This window comes from Cervus elaphus, chromosome 19, assembly GCF_910594005.1.
Source record: "Cervus elaphus chromosome 19, mCerEla1.1, whole genome shotgun sequence".
NCBI lineage: Eukaryota > Metazoa > Chordata > Mammalia > Artiodactyla > Cervidae > Cervus > Cervus elaphus.
Window position 1 is genome coordinate 36,254,368 of NC_057833.1, and position 15,519 is coordinate 36,269,886.

Consider the following 15,519-nt stretch of genomic DNA (forward strand, 5'->3'; position numbering starts at 1 on the left):
CAAATCAAAACTATAGTGAGACATCACCTCACACTGGTCAGAATGGCCATCATCAAAAAGTCTATGAACAATAAATGCTAAAGAGGGTGTGGAGAAAAGGGAATGCTCTCGCACTGTTGGTGGGAGTGTAAATTGATACAGCTACTGTGGAAGACGGTATGGAGATTCCCTAAAAACCTAGGAATAAAATCACCATATGATCCAGCAATCCCACTCCTAGGAATATACCCTGGGGAAACCAAAAGTGAAAAAGACACATGTATCCCATTGTTTACTGCAGCACTATTTACAATAGCTAGAACATGGAAGCAACCTAGATGTCCATCGACAGATGAATGGATAAAGAAGTTGTGGTACATATACACAATGGATTATTACTCAGCCATAAAAAGGAATGTATTTGCATCAGTTCTGATGAGGTGGATGAATCCAGAACCTATTATACAGAGTGAAATGAGTCAGAAAGAGAAAGATAAGTATCGTATTCTAATACATATATACGGAATCTAGAAGAATGGTACTGAAGAACTTATTTACAGGGCAGCAAAGGAGAAACAGATGTAGAGAATAGACTTATGGGCATGGGGAGAGGGGAGGAGAGGGTGAGATGTATGGAAAGAGTAACATGGAAACTTACATTACCATATGTAAAATAGATAGCCAACGGGAATTTTCTGTATGTCTCAGGAAACTCAAACAGGGGCTCTGTATCAGCCTAGAGGGGTGGGATGGGGAGCGAGATGGGAGGGAAGTTCAAAAGGGAGGGGATATATGTATACCTATGGCTGATTCATGTTGAAGTTTGACAGAAAACAAAATTTTGTGAAGCAATTATCCTTTAATAAAAAAATAAAAATAAAAAATAGAGCAAAACATACTGTAACATTGTGGTAGGCAAAGATTCTGTACACTGAACAAGGGACTATAAAAATAACCAGATGTATTAGAAGAAGCAAATATAATTTTGAAAAATTAAAAATACAATTATTGAAAATTAACAACCACAGTGGATAAATTATAGCAAATTGTTATTGTTCAGTCACTCAGTTGTGTCTGACTCTTTGTGACCCCATGGACTGCAGCACGCCAGGTTTCCTTGTCCTTCACCATCTCCCGGAGCTTGCTCAAACTCATGTCCATTGAGTCGTTGATGCCATCCAATTAGACACAGATAAAAAAGAATTGATGAGTTGGAAGACAGGCTGAAAGTGGTAGAGAAAGACAAAGGATTGGAGAAGGAAAAATGAAATGAGGAAAGAAAATCCTAAATGAAACCAAAAGAAGTCAAGAAAGGAGGAAAAAAGAAGCAGAGTATGGAATAAGATGGCAGAAGTACATCCAAATATGTTAATAATAAAACAAATGTAAATGTATTAAACTCAACAATTTAGTTAGTGTTTATTTAGTTGGATTTTAAAAAGACACACCTAAAACCAAAGGACACAGAAAAGCTAAAGGTAAAAGACAGGAAAAGACATGTAAGGTAAATACTAATTATAAGCAAGCTAGAATGGTTCTAGCAACATCAGACAAAATTGTCATTAAGACAAAACAATTATTCAGAATAAAGAGAATTATTCAGAATAGATAATTATTCAGAATATAATTATTCTGAATAAACAATTATTCAGAATAAAGAGAATCTCAACATAAAGATAAAATGTTTATCCTATCACTTGGAGGATATAAACATTATAAATTTGAATGCATCTAATAAAATAGCTTCAAATATATATAAAGCAAAACTGGAAAGAATTACAAAGATAAAGTGACAGTTCTAGTATTATAATAGGAGATTTCAATATATTTCACAGTAACAACACATTACTGAAAAAATAATATACTTTAACTACACAGTTAAATTAGATGTAATAAGAATATATAGAACTCTACACTTAACAACTAGAGAATACATTCTTTGCAAGCACATTTGGAATATTCACAAAAATCAACTATAGGTAGACTATAAGCATGTCTCAAAATTTAGTAGCAGTGAGACTGTGTTCTCTGAAATTATTATTAACAAACATTTATATCATGCTATTATGTACCAGCACTGTTCTAAGCATTTTGGAATTATGACCTTATTTAATCCTTATAACAATGCGGTAAGAGCTATTGCTATTATCCATTTTATAGATGAAGAAACTGAGGAAAAGAGGTAAAGTAACTTAACTTACACCCATGGGACTTCCCTAGTGGTCCAGTGGCTAAGACTCCACGCCCCACTCACAGGGGGCTGGAGTTCGATCCCTGGTCAGGGAACTAGAACCCACATGTCTCAACTAAGAGTTCACATGCCATAACGAAGACCCAGCACAGCCAAATAAATAAACTGTATATTCAGGGAGTTCCCTGCTAGCCTAGTGATTAGAATTTCAGGCTTTCACTACTGTAGACCATGAGGAGTGGCAAAAACAACCAAACAATCCAGCAATTGCACTTCTGGGTATTTATTCCAGAAAACTTATGTTCACAAAAAACCAGAACACAAATATTTCTAGCAGCTTTACGCGTAATAGACAAAAACTGTAAACAACTCTGTGAAGAAAAATATATTTGATCTCTGCTCCCAACTCCTGAGAGAGATCCTAAAACTGTAACTTCCTGAGCGATAGTTGTGTTAGGAACATCTTTCGTTCAATATTTGGTCTTTGATCTGGGTTCCTGACACAGACTCCTAAATCCCTCAGAATTTCCCAGATGATATTCTCATGAGGTGACTTTTGGTAGATTCCTAGATAGCTTCAGAATAGGGACAGGTCATTAAAAAGACCAAGCAATAGAAGCTTGGAACTTCCTGCTCCAATCCCCATGCTTTGCCAAGAGGAGAGGAGCTGCAGAATGAGTTAATAATCAGTCACGCCTATGTAACGAAGCTTCTGTAAGAAATCCCTTAACTATGGAGTTCGAAGAGTTTCTGGATTGACAAACCCATGTGCCAGGAGGGTGGCACACCCCAATTCCTTAGAGACAGAAGCTCCTGCACTCAGCGCCCTTCCAAACCTTGCCGTGTATATCTTTTCATCTGGCCGTTTATCTGTATCCTTTATTATATTAAAGTTAAAAAGTTAGTCACTCAGTCATGTCCGATTCTTTGCCACCCCATGGACTGTAGCTCACCAGGCTCCTCTGTCCATGGAATTCTCCAAGAAATAATACTGGAGTGGGTGGGTTGTCATTCCCTTCTCCAGGGGATCTTCCCAACCCAAGGATCAAATCTGGGTCTCCTGCATTGCAGGCAAATTCTTCACTGTCCGAGCCACCAGGGAAGCCCTTTGTAATATACTTCATAATAAATCAGTAAACACAAGTGTTTCCATGAGTTCCGTGAGCCATTACTGCAAACCGTCAAACCTGAGGATGGAGTTATGGGAACCCTCAACTTACAGTCAGTTGTTCAGAAGTGTGGGAGACCCAGGCTTGTAATGGGCATCTGAAGTAGGGGGCAGTCTTGTGGGAATGAGACTTTTACTTGTGGGGTCTGCACTAACTGTGGATAATGAATGTCAGAATGGCTCAGTATGAGGGGGAAAGAAAAAAAAAACCACATATTTGGTGTCCAAAGTAAGTGTTTTCCCTTAAAACTCAGAAGTCCTTCACCAGATACAAAAAACAAACTGTGTGACAGCCATACTGTGGACAACTACTCAGCAGTGAAAAGGGGGTGGTACTGATACAGGCAACTATCTGGATCAATCTCCAAAGAATTTTGTTGAGTGAGAAAAGCCAGTCCCAAAAGGTTACATCTGCATGATTTGGTCTATATAAAATTCTTGAAATGACAGAATTATAGAAATGGAGAACAAATGAGTGGTTCTCATAGGCTGTAGAGTAATGGGGAGGGAGGTGTTTATAGCTATGAAAGGGTGACATGAAAGATCCTGGAGTTAATGTTCTGTATCTTGAGTGTATCAATAGTAAGAGCAATATCTTGATTGTGGTATCTCAATACAGCCCACCTCAAAGTTTTCAATAAAGTGAGTATGAATCAGAACCACTTGGGGTGCTTTCAGACACACACACAAACCTCCAAATGATTTTTCAACTCACAAACATTACCTGATGATAACAGGGCTGTAGGCCTTTAGAGACATTAAAAAAGGAAAGGTAAGTGGGAGAGTTCTATTTTAGGAGAATGGCAAAATAAAGGATTAGGTTAGGGAAAACTAGATAGAGGAAACCTTATGAAGAAGCTATTCCAATAGCACAAACAAGGAATGATGCAAACCTGTATTATGGTGTTAGCTGCAGGGACAGAGTTCTGATAGGTTTATGTCACAAAAAAAGGAGCTTTACCTCTCAAGCAAGCTTCTTAACTCAGTATTGACAGTAATCCCTAAGGTCCTTAGCTGGATAAAGGATATATTTCTAGGTCGGCAACAAAATAATTACATGTTCCTGCCTTGTGAAATCAGCAAGTGGCCCCACCACAAGAGAGCACACTCATTCCTTCCTGATGGTCCATACACTTTCTCTGAGGCACAGTTCGTTCCAGAAGGACTTGATGATACCTTTATTAATGACCTCATCTGCCCCATCTCCCAAGTCCCCCAGTTTTCCTGAAAGATTCTTGTAACTCAAATTTGAGACCACTTATCTAGACAAAGCAGCTAAACAGGTACTTCTCCCCTAGTCTTGGCCCAATTTTCTTCCTGCCTGGAGCTCAAAAGGCATTCTTGGACAGGGGCAAAGCAGGACACTCTGCTGTGACCTCTCTGGCCACAGCCTCTCACTAGGGAGTGGTCAGCTGTCAGGAGCAGCATTCAAAACCAGGAGTCAAGGTGTGGTCTGGGCTCTTTTAAATTCCAGGGTTTGGGGTTCCTAGTGAGTCCCGAGAGAAGAATCCAGAAGAGGAGGATGGAAGGGTGGTGGTCCACTACAGGGGGATTCCTCCTCTGCCTCAGTGCCAGCCTTCTGCTTCAAGGTAAGATGAGACAAGAGTAGGGAAAGAGGGGAATACTGTTCTGGGACAATTCCAGAAACCCTCTCATTCCCCAGAACTAGAAAGCACCCAAAGGAGTTGGGTTAAACATTTCTTTTCTCTGTAGTGTCTATGTTTTGGTTTCCTTTGGGAAACAGACAAAAAACCCATTTCACTAATCAGAACACACAGCTCCCATTTCATTTGCCTGCATAGGCATCTACTAAATTGTCTGTTTTTCCATTTTACCGCCTCTCTGATTCCACTGCTTTATATTAATAATGTTCAACTTGTCCTTTCTACCAGATTAGTAACTATGAACAGGGTAGTTTGGGTCCTTCTGACAATAACATAACTCCTTTCCCACCTCACTTTGGCAGATGTGGTAGAGAGATGATGTGGAGGGAAAGGACAGTGTTTGCTTCCCCCCAGATATGTTTCTCCTTTGTCTGGAGATGTCCCTCATAAGATAATTGGAATGGGGAGATATAAAAAAGACATGGGAAAGAAAAGGCTGGGCTCAGCTACAGGAATAACCACAGTCACCCGGGGCTGGGGTGTGGGGGAGGTGGGCAGAAGGACTCTAACATTTCATGGTATAGCTCTACCGGCCACATGGTGGATGATCAATGAGATCTTATCAAGATGGTGATGATGAAAATGCCTCCCATAGATCTTAGAGGAAATCACTGAGTTTGAGAAGGTCACAGAGCACAGAACATTGTAGGTAGTCAATAAATTCACATTGAATGCCACGTTCCTTAAGTTCCCACATGTTTGACATCACACAAACATTTAGGATGTTTGTCTCTAAATTTTTCCCTTCAGGAAATGAGAAAACATGAAAGTGGGAAGGGAACATTGAGAAACAAACTTTTAGAGGAATTTTGTTCAGTATCTACAAGGAAGAATCATAATAGAGCTGGAGAGAAGAAAAGTATGGTCAGACAAAGGCCAAAACTTTAGGGTCACCACTATGGAAGGACTAGGCCTCCCCAGAGAGGCAGTTTTGCATACAGATTTGGGTAGGCTTTATATGGGACCAAAAGCACAGGAAGAAAGGGCTGTGCCCTGACTCAGCTCACCACATCAACTTCCACCATTTGCCTACCACACCAGCCCATCCTCCTCAACCCTGGCAAGAAGAACTTGGCCTTTGGGAATCTTGCCCCAAAAAGGGGGGGCATGGTTTACATGACCACCCCATGTCCACATTTTCTTTCTCTGCAGAGAGGCTCTCAGGTCCCAGCCCTGGCACTCCTCTCACTTAGGAAAACACAAACGCCCTGTTCCCATCTCACAGGGTCTCTATTCTCTACAGGAAGGGCAAACACTTTCACCATCAATTGCTCAGGCTTTGACCAGCATGGGGTAGACCCCACTGTCTTCCAGTCTGTATTTAACAAGAAGGACTACCGTCCAGTCATCAATTTTAGCATCCCTACTCGTATCAACATTTCTTTCACCCTGTCTGCCATCCTGGAAGTGGTGAGTTTTGACTGCTGCATTTTTCTATAGGTTGCTAATAGAAAACAAGAACTCTTTACCTTATCAGTCCAACATTATAGCTGTCCAGTGGTGAGCAATGAGCCTCCTGAATGGATTTTGTACAAATTAGATGTTCATCCTATGAGGTGGAGAGACATGACAGGGAATGCTGCAGTGACATTTTTGCAGGGAACATTTGTCCTTGAATCTTGCCCTTATAGGAATATTCCACTTAAAAAAAAAAAAAAAAAAAAAAAACACACACATATTCCCAACGGGCTCCCATGCTGTTTTTTCTCCTTACAGTTTCTGTGCAACCTGAATGTTTCTAAACTATCAAGACTTGTAATTGAAAAACTGAACTATCACATGAGACCACTTAGGAAACAAAGGGAAGAGGTAGACTAGGACCTGATTTCATGGCACTAATGATCTTGAATGGGGATTTTTTTTTTAATCAGGATGCACAACTTCAGCTGCTGACATCATTTCTGTGGTTAAAGTTGGTATGTAAGCCCAGCTTTTTTCTCTCCTTCTCCTTGCCTGATTTTTCTGGCTTTGTTTGCAAAAATCACATTTGTTGAAATTGACAGTGTCCAAGGAAATACAACCAGAATGGGGCCAGTGCTGGTGACAAATAGCTTTCTGGGCTGCCAATCAACTTTGAGATTCACATGGAAAAAACAGGAAGAAAAAGGGCAGTATAGTTGGAAACCCCTAAGTAAGCGTCAAGGCTCAAATGTATTCAGCACCCCAGCTTAAGATTTCCCTTGAGCAGGAAGCAAAAAGCCAATAAAACTTTGTAAACTAGAGAAGAGGGACATTATCACCAGAGAGAGAGAGAAGGGGAATCAGAGTTTAAAGGGAAATGTGGCTAAAAAAAATAAAAAAGCAACATGTATAACAATGTGCACAGTATGATTCCAGGTAAATAAAAATGAATGCTGGAATATGTATTTTTTCTAGAATGATGTATAAAAAACTGTTAATAATGGGACTGAGTTGGGGAGATGAACTGAGTCGGAGAGAATTAAGGAGGGAAAAAGTTTTTTTTTATATTATATCTTTCTAGAGTTGTTGAAGTTTTATCATATGCCCATAGGACATATATTTAGGAAAAATACAGACATATGTATGTATATTTTAAGGGACTCAGGGACAGGAAATGCTGATATAAACTAGCTTCAGGTCTGAGCCATAACCATCTCTCTGTGCCCTGTGTCCTAGGTATGGAATCACCCATTTATCAGCTGGGACCCAGAAGAATGTAGTGATATCAAAAAACTCGCCATAACAGCTGAGAACCTGTGGCTTCCAGATATCTTCATTGTAGAATCGTGAGTATCAGGGCTGGGAAAAGCTGGGGGAAGACTCTTCTGCAAGGAGCAGGCCAGGGTAGTGCAGGGCAAACCCACGCAGTGGGGCCACTGAAAACTTATTTCAGAGAGGAGCACAGTCACAGCTCAACTTCTGCCCAGAAGTGAGAAAACAGTGGGCAGAAAAGATGGCGGAGCGGCAGCATTGGGAAACCTTACCTTAAGAGCCAAACTTAAACAGATGCCTGCCCCCACTTCTGCCACTTAGCATGGATGTGGATCACACCCCGGATGGCCTCTCTGCATATGTGTCTAATGATGGTCGTGTTGTGTATAACAAACCGATGAGAGTGACCAGCATCTGTAACCTGGACATCTTCTACTTCCCATTTGACCAGCAGAACTGCACCCTCACCTTTAGCTCTTTTCTCTATACAGGTGAGTTGAAGTGAGTAACTGGGGTAAACTGAGATCAACCAGTGGGGCAACAAAAAAACACTCAGGGGCCAAATCATTTTTTTATGTATAAAAGGGGATAGTGGAGTATTTGCTAGTTGCAGGTGTGTGGATGGTAGGGAGAAGTTCAACCCTAGAAACTTCCTGAAAAAGCCCAAAATTGAAAGAAGGCAACTGGGCAGCAAGGAAGTCACATTACAGGACTAGCTGAAAAGGTAACTAAGATAGTTATTGAATCATTTCTGCAATCCCAGCATAAAGTGGGTGCTGAGCAGATGTGAACTGAGTGTTTGTCTCCCCTGCAGAGGAAAGCATGTTGCTGGGCATGGACAAGGAAGTGTGGGAGATAATGGATGACTCATGTGACCATGGCCGCACACAAGGAGAGTGGGAGCTCCTGGGCATCAACAAGGCCAACCCGAAGATGTCTGTGGGCACCAGTCTTTTCGACCAGATCATGTTTTATGTAAGGCCAGAGATTATTCCAACCTAATTCTCCATCCCCCATATCTTCCTCATCAGACCCTTCTAAGTCGCAGAGCCTTTCACCACTTGCCCTAAGACCAAAAAGTCCCTGGGCACCATAACCCTCATAGCCTTCTTCTCTCCCAAGTTCCCCAAAGCAACCCCCATCTCTGAACCTATCAGCCTTGGCCTAGGTTTTCTTCAGTGGGTATGGGGGAGTCCTATTTGTCACATGAAAGCTGCTCCTCCCAAAGAGCTACTGTTGGAGTAAGGACATCAAGAAAGGAAGGGGCGGGACTTCCCTGGTGATCCAGTGGTTGGAATCCTGCACTTCCAATGCAGGGGGTGTGGGTTCAATCCCTGGTCATGGAACTAAGATCCAATAGGCTGCATGGTGCAGACCAAAAAAAAAAAAAAGAAAGAAAGAAAGGAAGGGACTGGACTCATCCCTTGGTTTCACTTCAGTTCTAACTTCGCCTGGTTCTCTGCTCTCCCCACCCCACCAGGTGGCCATCAGGCGCAGGCCCACCCTCTACATCATAAACCTCCTGGTGCCCAGTAGCTTTCTAGTCGCCATCGATGCCCTCAGCTTCTACCTGCCAGCAGAAAGCGACAACCGTGCCCCATTCAAGATGACACTCCTGTTGGGCTACAATGTCTTCCTGCTCAATATCAGTAACTTACTTCCTGCCACTGGCACCTCCCTCATTAGTATGTCCCCTACCTCACAGTTGGGAAATGAAAAATGAAAAAAAAAAAAACATAGGCAGGGTAGGCAAGTGAACTGGCTAGATCTGCTGAGGCAGCTAAGGTGCAGTCATTTTAGAAAAGGCTTGAGGTGTGAGACATAAGAAAGGGGGGCTTGGTGGTCCCTCTGGACCTGACTCACCCGAGTGTGCTCCTTCCTGCCACCTAGGTGTCTACTTTGCCCTGTGTCTGTCCCTGATGGTGCTCAGCCTGCTGGAGACCATCTTTGTCACCTACCTGCTGCACCTGGCCACCATCCAGCCCCCATCCATGCCTCGCTGGCTCCACTCCCTGCTTCTACATCACACCAGTCCAACGACACATTGCCCTACTGTGCCCCAGAAGGAAAACACAGGCCTGGGCCTCATATCCACCCACCTATCTGGTAAGAGATGTCTGCACTGCTCGCCCTGTCTACACTGGACCCAACTTCCCAGTCTCCTATTTCTCTAATCCTTTCTCCTTCCCACTTCATGGCTGTATCTCTGTCCTCCCCCATAGGACTGAAGGAGCCTGGAAGACTGGGAGGGAAGGAGTTGGGACCCAAGGAGGCAGAACTGAATGGAGGCTCAGGATTGACAAGGGCCCAGCTCGTTGACCTGTGGGTGCAATTCGGCCACATGATGGACAACCTGCTCTTCTGCATCTACCTGCTCTTCTTGGCCACCTCTGTCACCACGGTCCTTGTCCTCTGGAGCACCTAGGATTAGAGTTCTAATGGTGCAAGAACACCCAGTGTTCAGGTTTCCTCGGCTTCCACTAACCATCCCTGTTCCTCTGCTCCAGTCCACATACAACAGTCCCCAAAATTGCCCATGATCCTTGCTCCAACCCTCCCTGGGTTTAAACAGAACCACTGTCGATGCTCGCAGAAATGGCATTATATTTCCAAAACACAATTCAGAATATACATGTTTATACTAGAAATATAATTTTTATTGGAAAAGAAAGGCTTTAAAGACTACAAATATTTACCAAAAAGTAATTCATGTTGCTGGAGTAGAGGACAGGGATTAAACCTCTTTTTAAAAATAGGCTAAAATACTTACTTATTAGTTTAACAAATATTTGCTGAGCATCTACTACCTGCTAGGCACTACTCTGAATTCTGAAGATACAGCAGTGAACCAGGCTGGCAAAAATCTCTATCCACAGGGAGCTTACACTGTGGGCGGGTGGAGACCAACAGCAAAGAAGAGAAGTGAAACACAGAGTATGTGCTGAGTGCCAAGGGGAAAAAGCAAATCAGGGGAAGCAGAATGGGCAATGCAGGGAGGGAGCTGCAAGTTTAGGAGGGTGGTCAAGGAAGACCTCAGATAACTTCCTGCCAGCCTGGCTTCTGTGCGTTGTTCCATGATAATGCTAGTGGGAGACCAGTCTTTTCCAAGACTGGCTGTAACCCAGTCTTTTCCGAGAGGTTCAGAGGTTATATAACTTGCTCAAGGTCATACAGCTCTTGCTATTTTTAGTTCTTTTTTCAGGGATAGGTCTGCGCTTAATGAATGTTAACTGAGTCCAGGTGAGGGGATAAACAAATGTCTTTGGGTAACCCTGTTGGAAGAACTGACTCATTGGAAAACACCCTGATGCTGGGAAAGATTGAAGGCGGGAGGAGAAAGGGATGACAGAGGATGAGATGGTTGGATGGCATCACTGACTCGATGGACATGAGTTTGAGTGAGCTCTAGGAGTTGGTGATGGACAGGGAAGTCTGGAGTGCTGCAACCATGGGGTCACAAAGAGTCGGACACGACTGAGTGACTGAACTGAACTGAACCCTGTTGGAGATTTGAAGAATGAAGCACAAAAAGCTTGTGGCACAGCTGGAGAAATAAAATACATGTGTAAATAACTTCAGTGAAATGAAGAACATGTTTTTAAAGTTTTGTTGAGCATCATTAAAGAAAAACTGCAGGAATTCCCTGGTGGTCCAGTGGTTAGGATTCAGTGCTCTCACTGCTGTGGCCCTGGTTGGGGAATAAGACCCACCGCATGTGCAAAGCAGCCAACAGGAGATACAGAGAGAGGAAAAAACTGCTATAGAGTTCAGAGGAGAAATGACTCTTCTAGCTGGAGCAATGGTTCTCAATCCTGGCTACATATCAGAATCATCTGAGGAAGTTTTCAAATAATCCTACAACCCAGCCTTCACCCTAGACCAATTAAATCAGAAGCTTTGGCATGAGCTCTGGTATGTTTGAAAACTTCCCAGGAGATTCTAATGTGCAGCTAGAGCTGAAACTACTGGGTTAGACATTAGGAAAGATTTGTGTGGAGAAAACAATGAATAGAATACAAGAACAGATGGAGGGACAAGAGGCCTGACAGGACTGCCTGGTCACAATACACCTCTGGGGTTACATTTAGGTAAAATCGTAACAAATGATAAGGGGAATTCCTTGGCAGTCCAGTGGTTAGAGTGCTGTGCTTCCACTGCAGGGGGCACAGGTTTGATCCCTGGTCAGGGAACTAAAATCCTACATGCTGTGTGTCATGGCAAAAAAAAGAAAAGTCAATGAGAAGATGGGTTCTTAACTTGGGAAAACGATTGTGTCCCAAAATTTGGGCTTCCTAGGTAGCTCTAGTGGTAAAGAATCCACCTGCCAATGCAGGAGACATAAGAGACATGGGTTCACTCCCTAGGTTGGGAAGACCCCTGGAATAGGAAATCCCACTCCAGTATTCTTGCCTAGAGAATCCCATGGACAGAGAAGCCTGGTGGGCTATGTTCTACAGGGTCGAAAAGAGTCAAACACAATTGAAGTGACTTAGCAGCATAACAAGTGGGCCTCATGGGATCCAGAGGTTTGTGCAGCAGAAGTTAAATAGTGAGATCCAGGCAAAATCCCAACATACTCATTTTGGTGGTACTCAGGTGGCTCTGGTGTCCAGAATAAACTTATAAAACCACCAGTCAGAAAAAGTCCCAGTAGAATGCAAATAGTGCAGACTTTGGCAAACAGTTTGGCGGCTCGTCAATGTGTTTAACACAGAATTACTACATTATCTAGAAATTCCATTCTTAGATATATACCCAGGAGAAATGAAAACATATGTCCACACAAAACTTGTACGCAAATGTTCACAGTGACATTATTCATAATAGCCAAAAAGTGGAAACAACCCATGTCTATCAGCTAAAGAATGGATAAATAAGAAGTTATATATCCATACAATGGAATATTACTTGGCCGTAAAAAGAAATGAAGCATATGATACAGGCTACAACATAGACGAACCTTGAAAACATGCTAAGTAAAAGGAAAACCAGTCACAAAAGACCAATTATCATATAATCCTATTTATATGAAACATCCAGAATATGCTAATCCATAGAGGCAGAAAGTAGATTAGTGATTGCCTAGGACTTAGTGGGGAAAGGGGTAGATGAAAGAGGAGTGGCTGCTAATGAGTACAGGATTCCTTTGGGGGATGATAAAAAAAAATGTTCTAAAATTAGATAGTGGTGATGATTGCATGACTCTGCAAATAAACTAAAAACCATTGAATTGTGTGCTTCAAGTTGGTGAATTTAATGGTATGTAAATTATATCTCAACAGAGGCATTAAACAACACCAAAAAATAAATAACCTTTTAAATTCTCTTTGCTCACCACTTCCAGCTTATTCTCTCATTCCACTGCTCCCCACTGTCGTCTCCCAGACTCTCTGATTCCGAGATACATATATTCAACTTTCATCAATGTCTGCCTCTGGCCCTCCTTGACTTTTAGATGACTCACCAGGGGCTCACAGACCTCAGCTCCCTACCCATCTATCAGCTCTACATGCTTCTCATATGTTGACATCAGTCACAGCTTCAGCTCACACACAGATTTCACCATTTCTAATTATATGAAATCCTCACAGCCAGACCAGTTAGGGCTCTTTGATAGGAGAAGGGGATTCAAACATTACACCTAAGACAAGTTTCGAGCCTTGGACTCTTTCCCATTGAGATGGAGGAGGTTGGGGGATGCAATGAAGAAGAGCAACCCTGCTTCAATTGCTGCAGCTGAAGAAGAAAATACTGGGCTGGGGTAGCTGATAATCCCCACTGGTTGGCTGGCAGGTAGACCTCCAACACATGCAACATGCCATCAGGATTAAATGAGAGCTTCTGCCTCTTTGGACCTTCCAGTCATCTGCTCCCCAGAATAGCAATGTGAAATGAATGAATGAGTAAAGAACTCATTCATTATTCACCAATCTTTAGTTTACTTAGTGCTTCCTTATATTTTAGATATTTTTCAGGTGCTGGGGATATAGCAATGAATAAGACAGACAGGAGAAGACTCAAGAGACAGGACGACATTGATGATATGATATACTGATAACTATTCTAAAGAAAATAAGGTAACAGGACAGAGGAATGACACACCAATAAACAGAATGTTCAAGGAAAGCCTCTCTGAGAAAATGACATTTGTGCCAGCCAAGAAATGAATGATGAGATAATGATGAGATGTGTCCTGGGAAATCATCCCGATAGATTCATCAGGAGAGGTTAGGATGTAGCATAATAAACAGGCTCTACATTTATGGAAGTAGATGAAGGTAGCCAGGACCTTTGGATGAGCAAGGTGAGAAATTGGAGGGAGAGTCCCATGTTGGTTACTTTGCTACTATTGTGCAATGTTTAAGGATTGTGAGGGTAAGCATTAATAATCTCCTCAAAGAATTTAGAACAGTATTGATCATGGAATCTATTTTACTCATCCATACATAATGCCTCACTCAAAAAAGAACTGTGATAATAATAGAATGGAAAAGGAACAAATCAAACTTACTGCTATAATTACATATGGATTTGTTTATACTATATAAGAGAATATGAGTTTACATGAGTCTTTTTAATTAAACAACGCCCTATACACTTTAAAACAGGCAATAAACAGCAGCAGCAGAAAGGCCTTGTTAATACAGGATTGCTAAAACTATTTTTGATGCAAATATACATTGAAGCACCTTGAAGGAGAAAATCAAACAATTCACATGACACCGAATAGATGATGATGAAAGAAAGCTACCAGATCATTATCAGAAAGCAATAATAGCAGCTCACCCACCTCAGGTCAGTGCTGCTAATGCATTGATAACAAAATCCCCTATAAACAGAGAATTCTGACATGAGGGTTTCTGCTTGCAGGCAGGAGCTTTTTAACTTTCCCAGGGATCTTAGTAGAGTGCCTAACTTGAATCGTGAGGACACCTGAGTAATGTGCAAATTTTAGTTTACAAATGCCTCATTTTAGCAATCTTGTATTAGCAAGTCCTTGCAGCTGCTGTTTAGTTGCTAAGTCATGCCCGACACTTAGTGACTCAGTGGACTGTAGCCCACCAGGCTCCTCTGTCCTTGGGATTTCCCAGGCAAGAATACTGGAGTTGGTTGATATGCAAAGCTGAAAGGAAAACCTGAAGGATTTGTCCGCCCTTCAGGAGTCTCTTACCGGTAGCCCTCCAATGGGAACATTACTGACCCCTCTGATATTATTAGTGACTCTAAGATATGTCAGAAGATCATACCTACATTACCCATATTTTCCTGACAAGAATTCGGACACGTTGGATTTTTTCTGATCTGTAAAATCACTTATATGAACAGTCTTATAAATCGTAAATTATTTCTTACATGAAAAGAAATATAAAAGTTGCAAAGAAAACAAAGAACAGGTATCAATTAACATGCATCTGTGATTTTCACCATTGATCTACTGTTGAAATTAATGAGTTGATGAACTATTATTCCATTTGTTCTTGTTGAGCAAGAACTCTGTTTGAGTATTAATGGGTCTAGAGTAAAAAAAGACATAGTGGTTTTTGCAGTTTTCATGAAAGGTTGTTAGTTTAGGCCTTTCCTTGGTTTGGACATAGAAAAGTTGTTTTAATAATAATAGCCATCATTTACTGAGTACACTTGACCCTTGAACAGCATGGGTTTGAACTGAGGAGGTCTACTTTTACATAGATTCTTTTCTTTCTTTCTTTTATTTGTTTTGCTGTGCTGGATCTTAGTTGTGGCATGAGGGATTTTTAGTTGCAGCACGTGGGTTCTAGTTCCCTGACTAGGGATTGAACTCAGGACCCCTGCATTGGGAGTGTGGAGTCTTAGCCACTGGACCA

At 41.9% G+C, this 15,519-nt stretch overlaps 1 protein-coding gene across 1 annotated transcript; it reads left to right on the plus strand.

Annotated features, from left to right (window-relative positions):
* Positions 1–4,860: 4,860 nt before the first annotated feature.
* LOC122675525 (5-hydroxytryptamine receptor 3C-like) lies at positions 4,861–10,100 on the plus strand. The gene is made up of 9 exons (XM_043874407.1): positions 4,861–4,927; positions 6,246–6,412; positions 6,874–6,918; positions 7,640–7,749; positions 7,997–8,166; positions 8,490–8,650; positions 9,156–9,360; positions 9,566–9,781; positions 9,898–10,100. The coding sequence occupies exons 1-9, from the start codon at positions 4,861–4,863 to the stop codon at positions 10,098–10,100; spliced, it is 1,344 nt and encodes a 447-aa protein (XP_043730342.1).
* The last annotated feature ends 5,419 nt before the right edge of the window (positions 10,101–15,519 follow it).

Bases quoted from the DNA above. Each gene is read 5' to 3' on its own strand.
- LOC122675525 (XM_043874407.1), top strand. From the start codon at position 4,861: ATGGAAGGGTGGTGGTCCACTACAGGGGGATTCCTCCTCTGCCTCAGT. The intron at 6,413-6,873 runs GTGAGTTTTGAC...TTTTTTAATCAG, and splicing joins TGTCTGCCATCCTGGAAGTG to GATGCACAACTTCAGCTGCT. The intron at 8,651-9,155 runs GTAAGGCCAGAG...CCACCCCACCAG, and splicing joins TCGACCAGATCATGTTTTAT to GTGGCCATCAGGCGCAGGCC.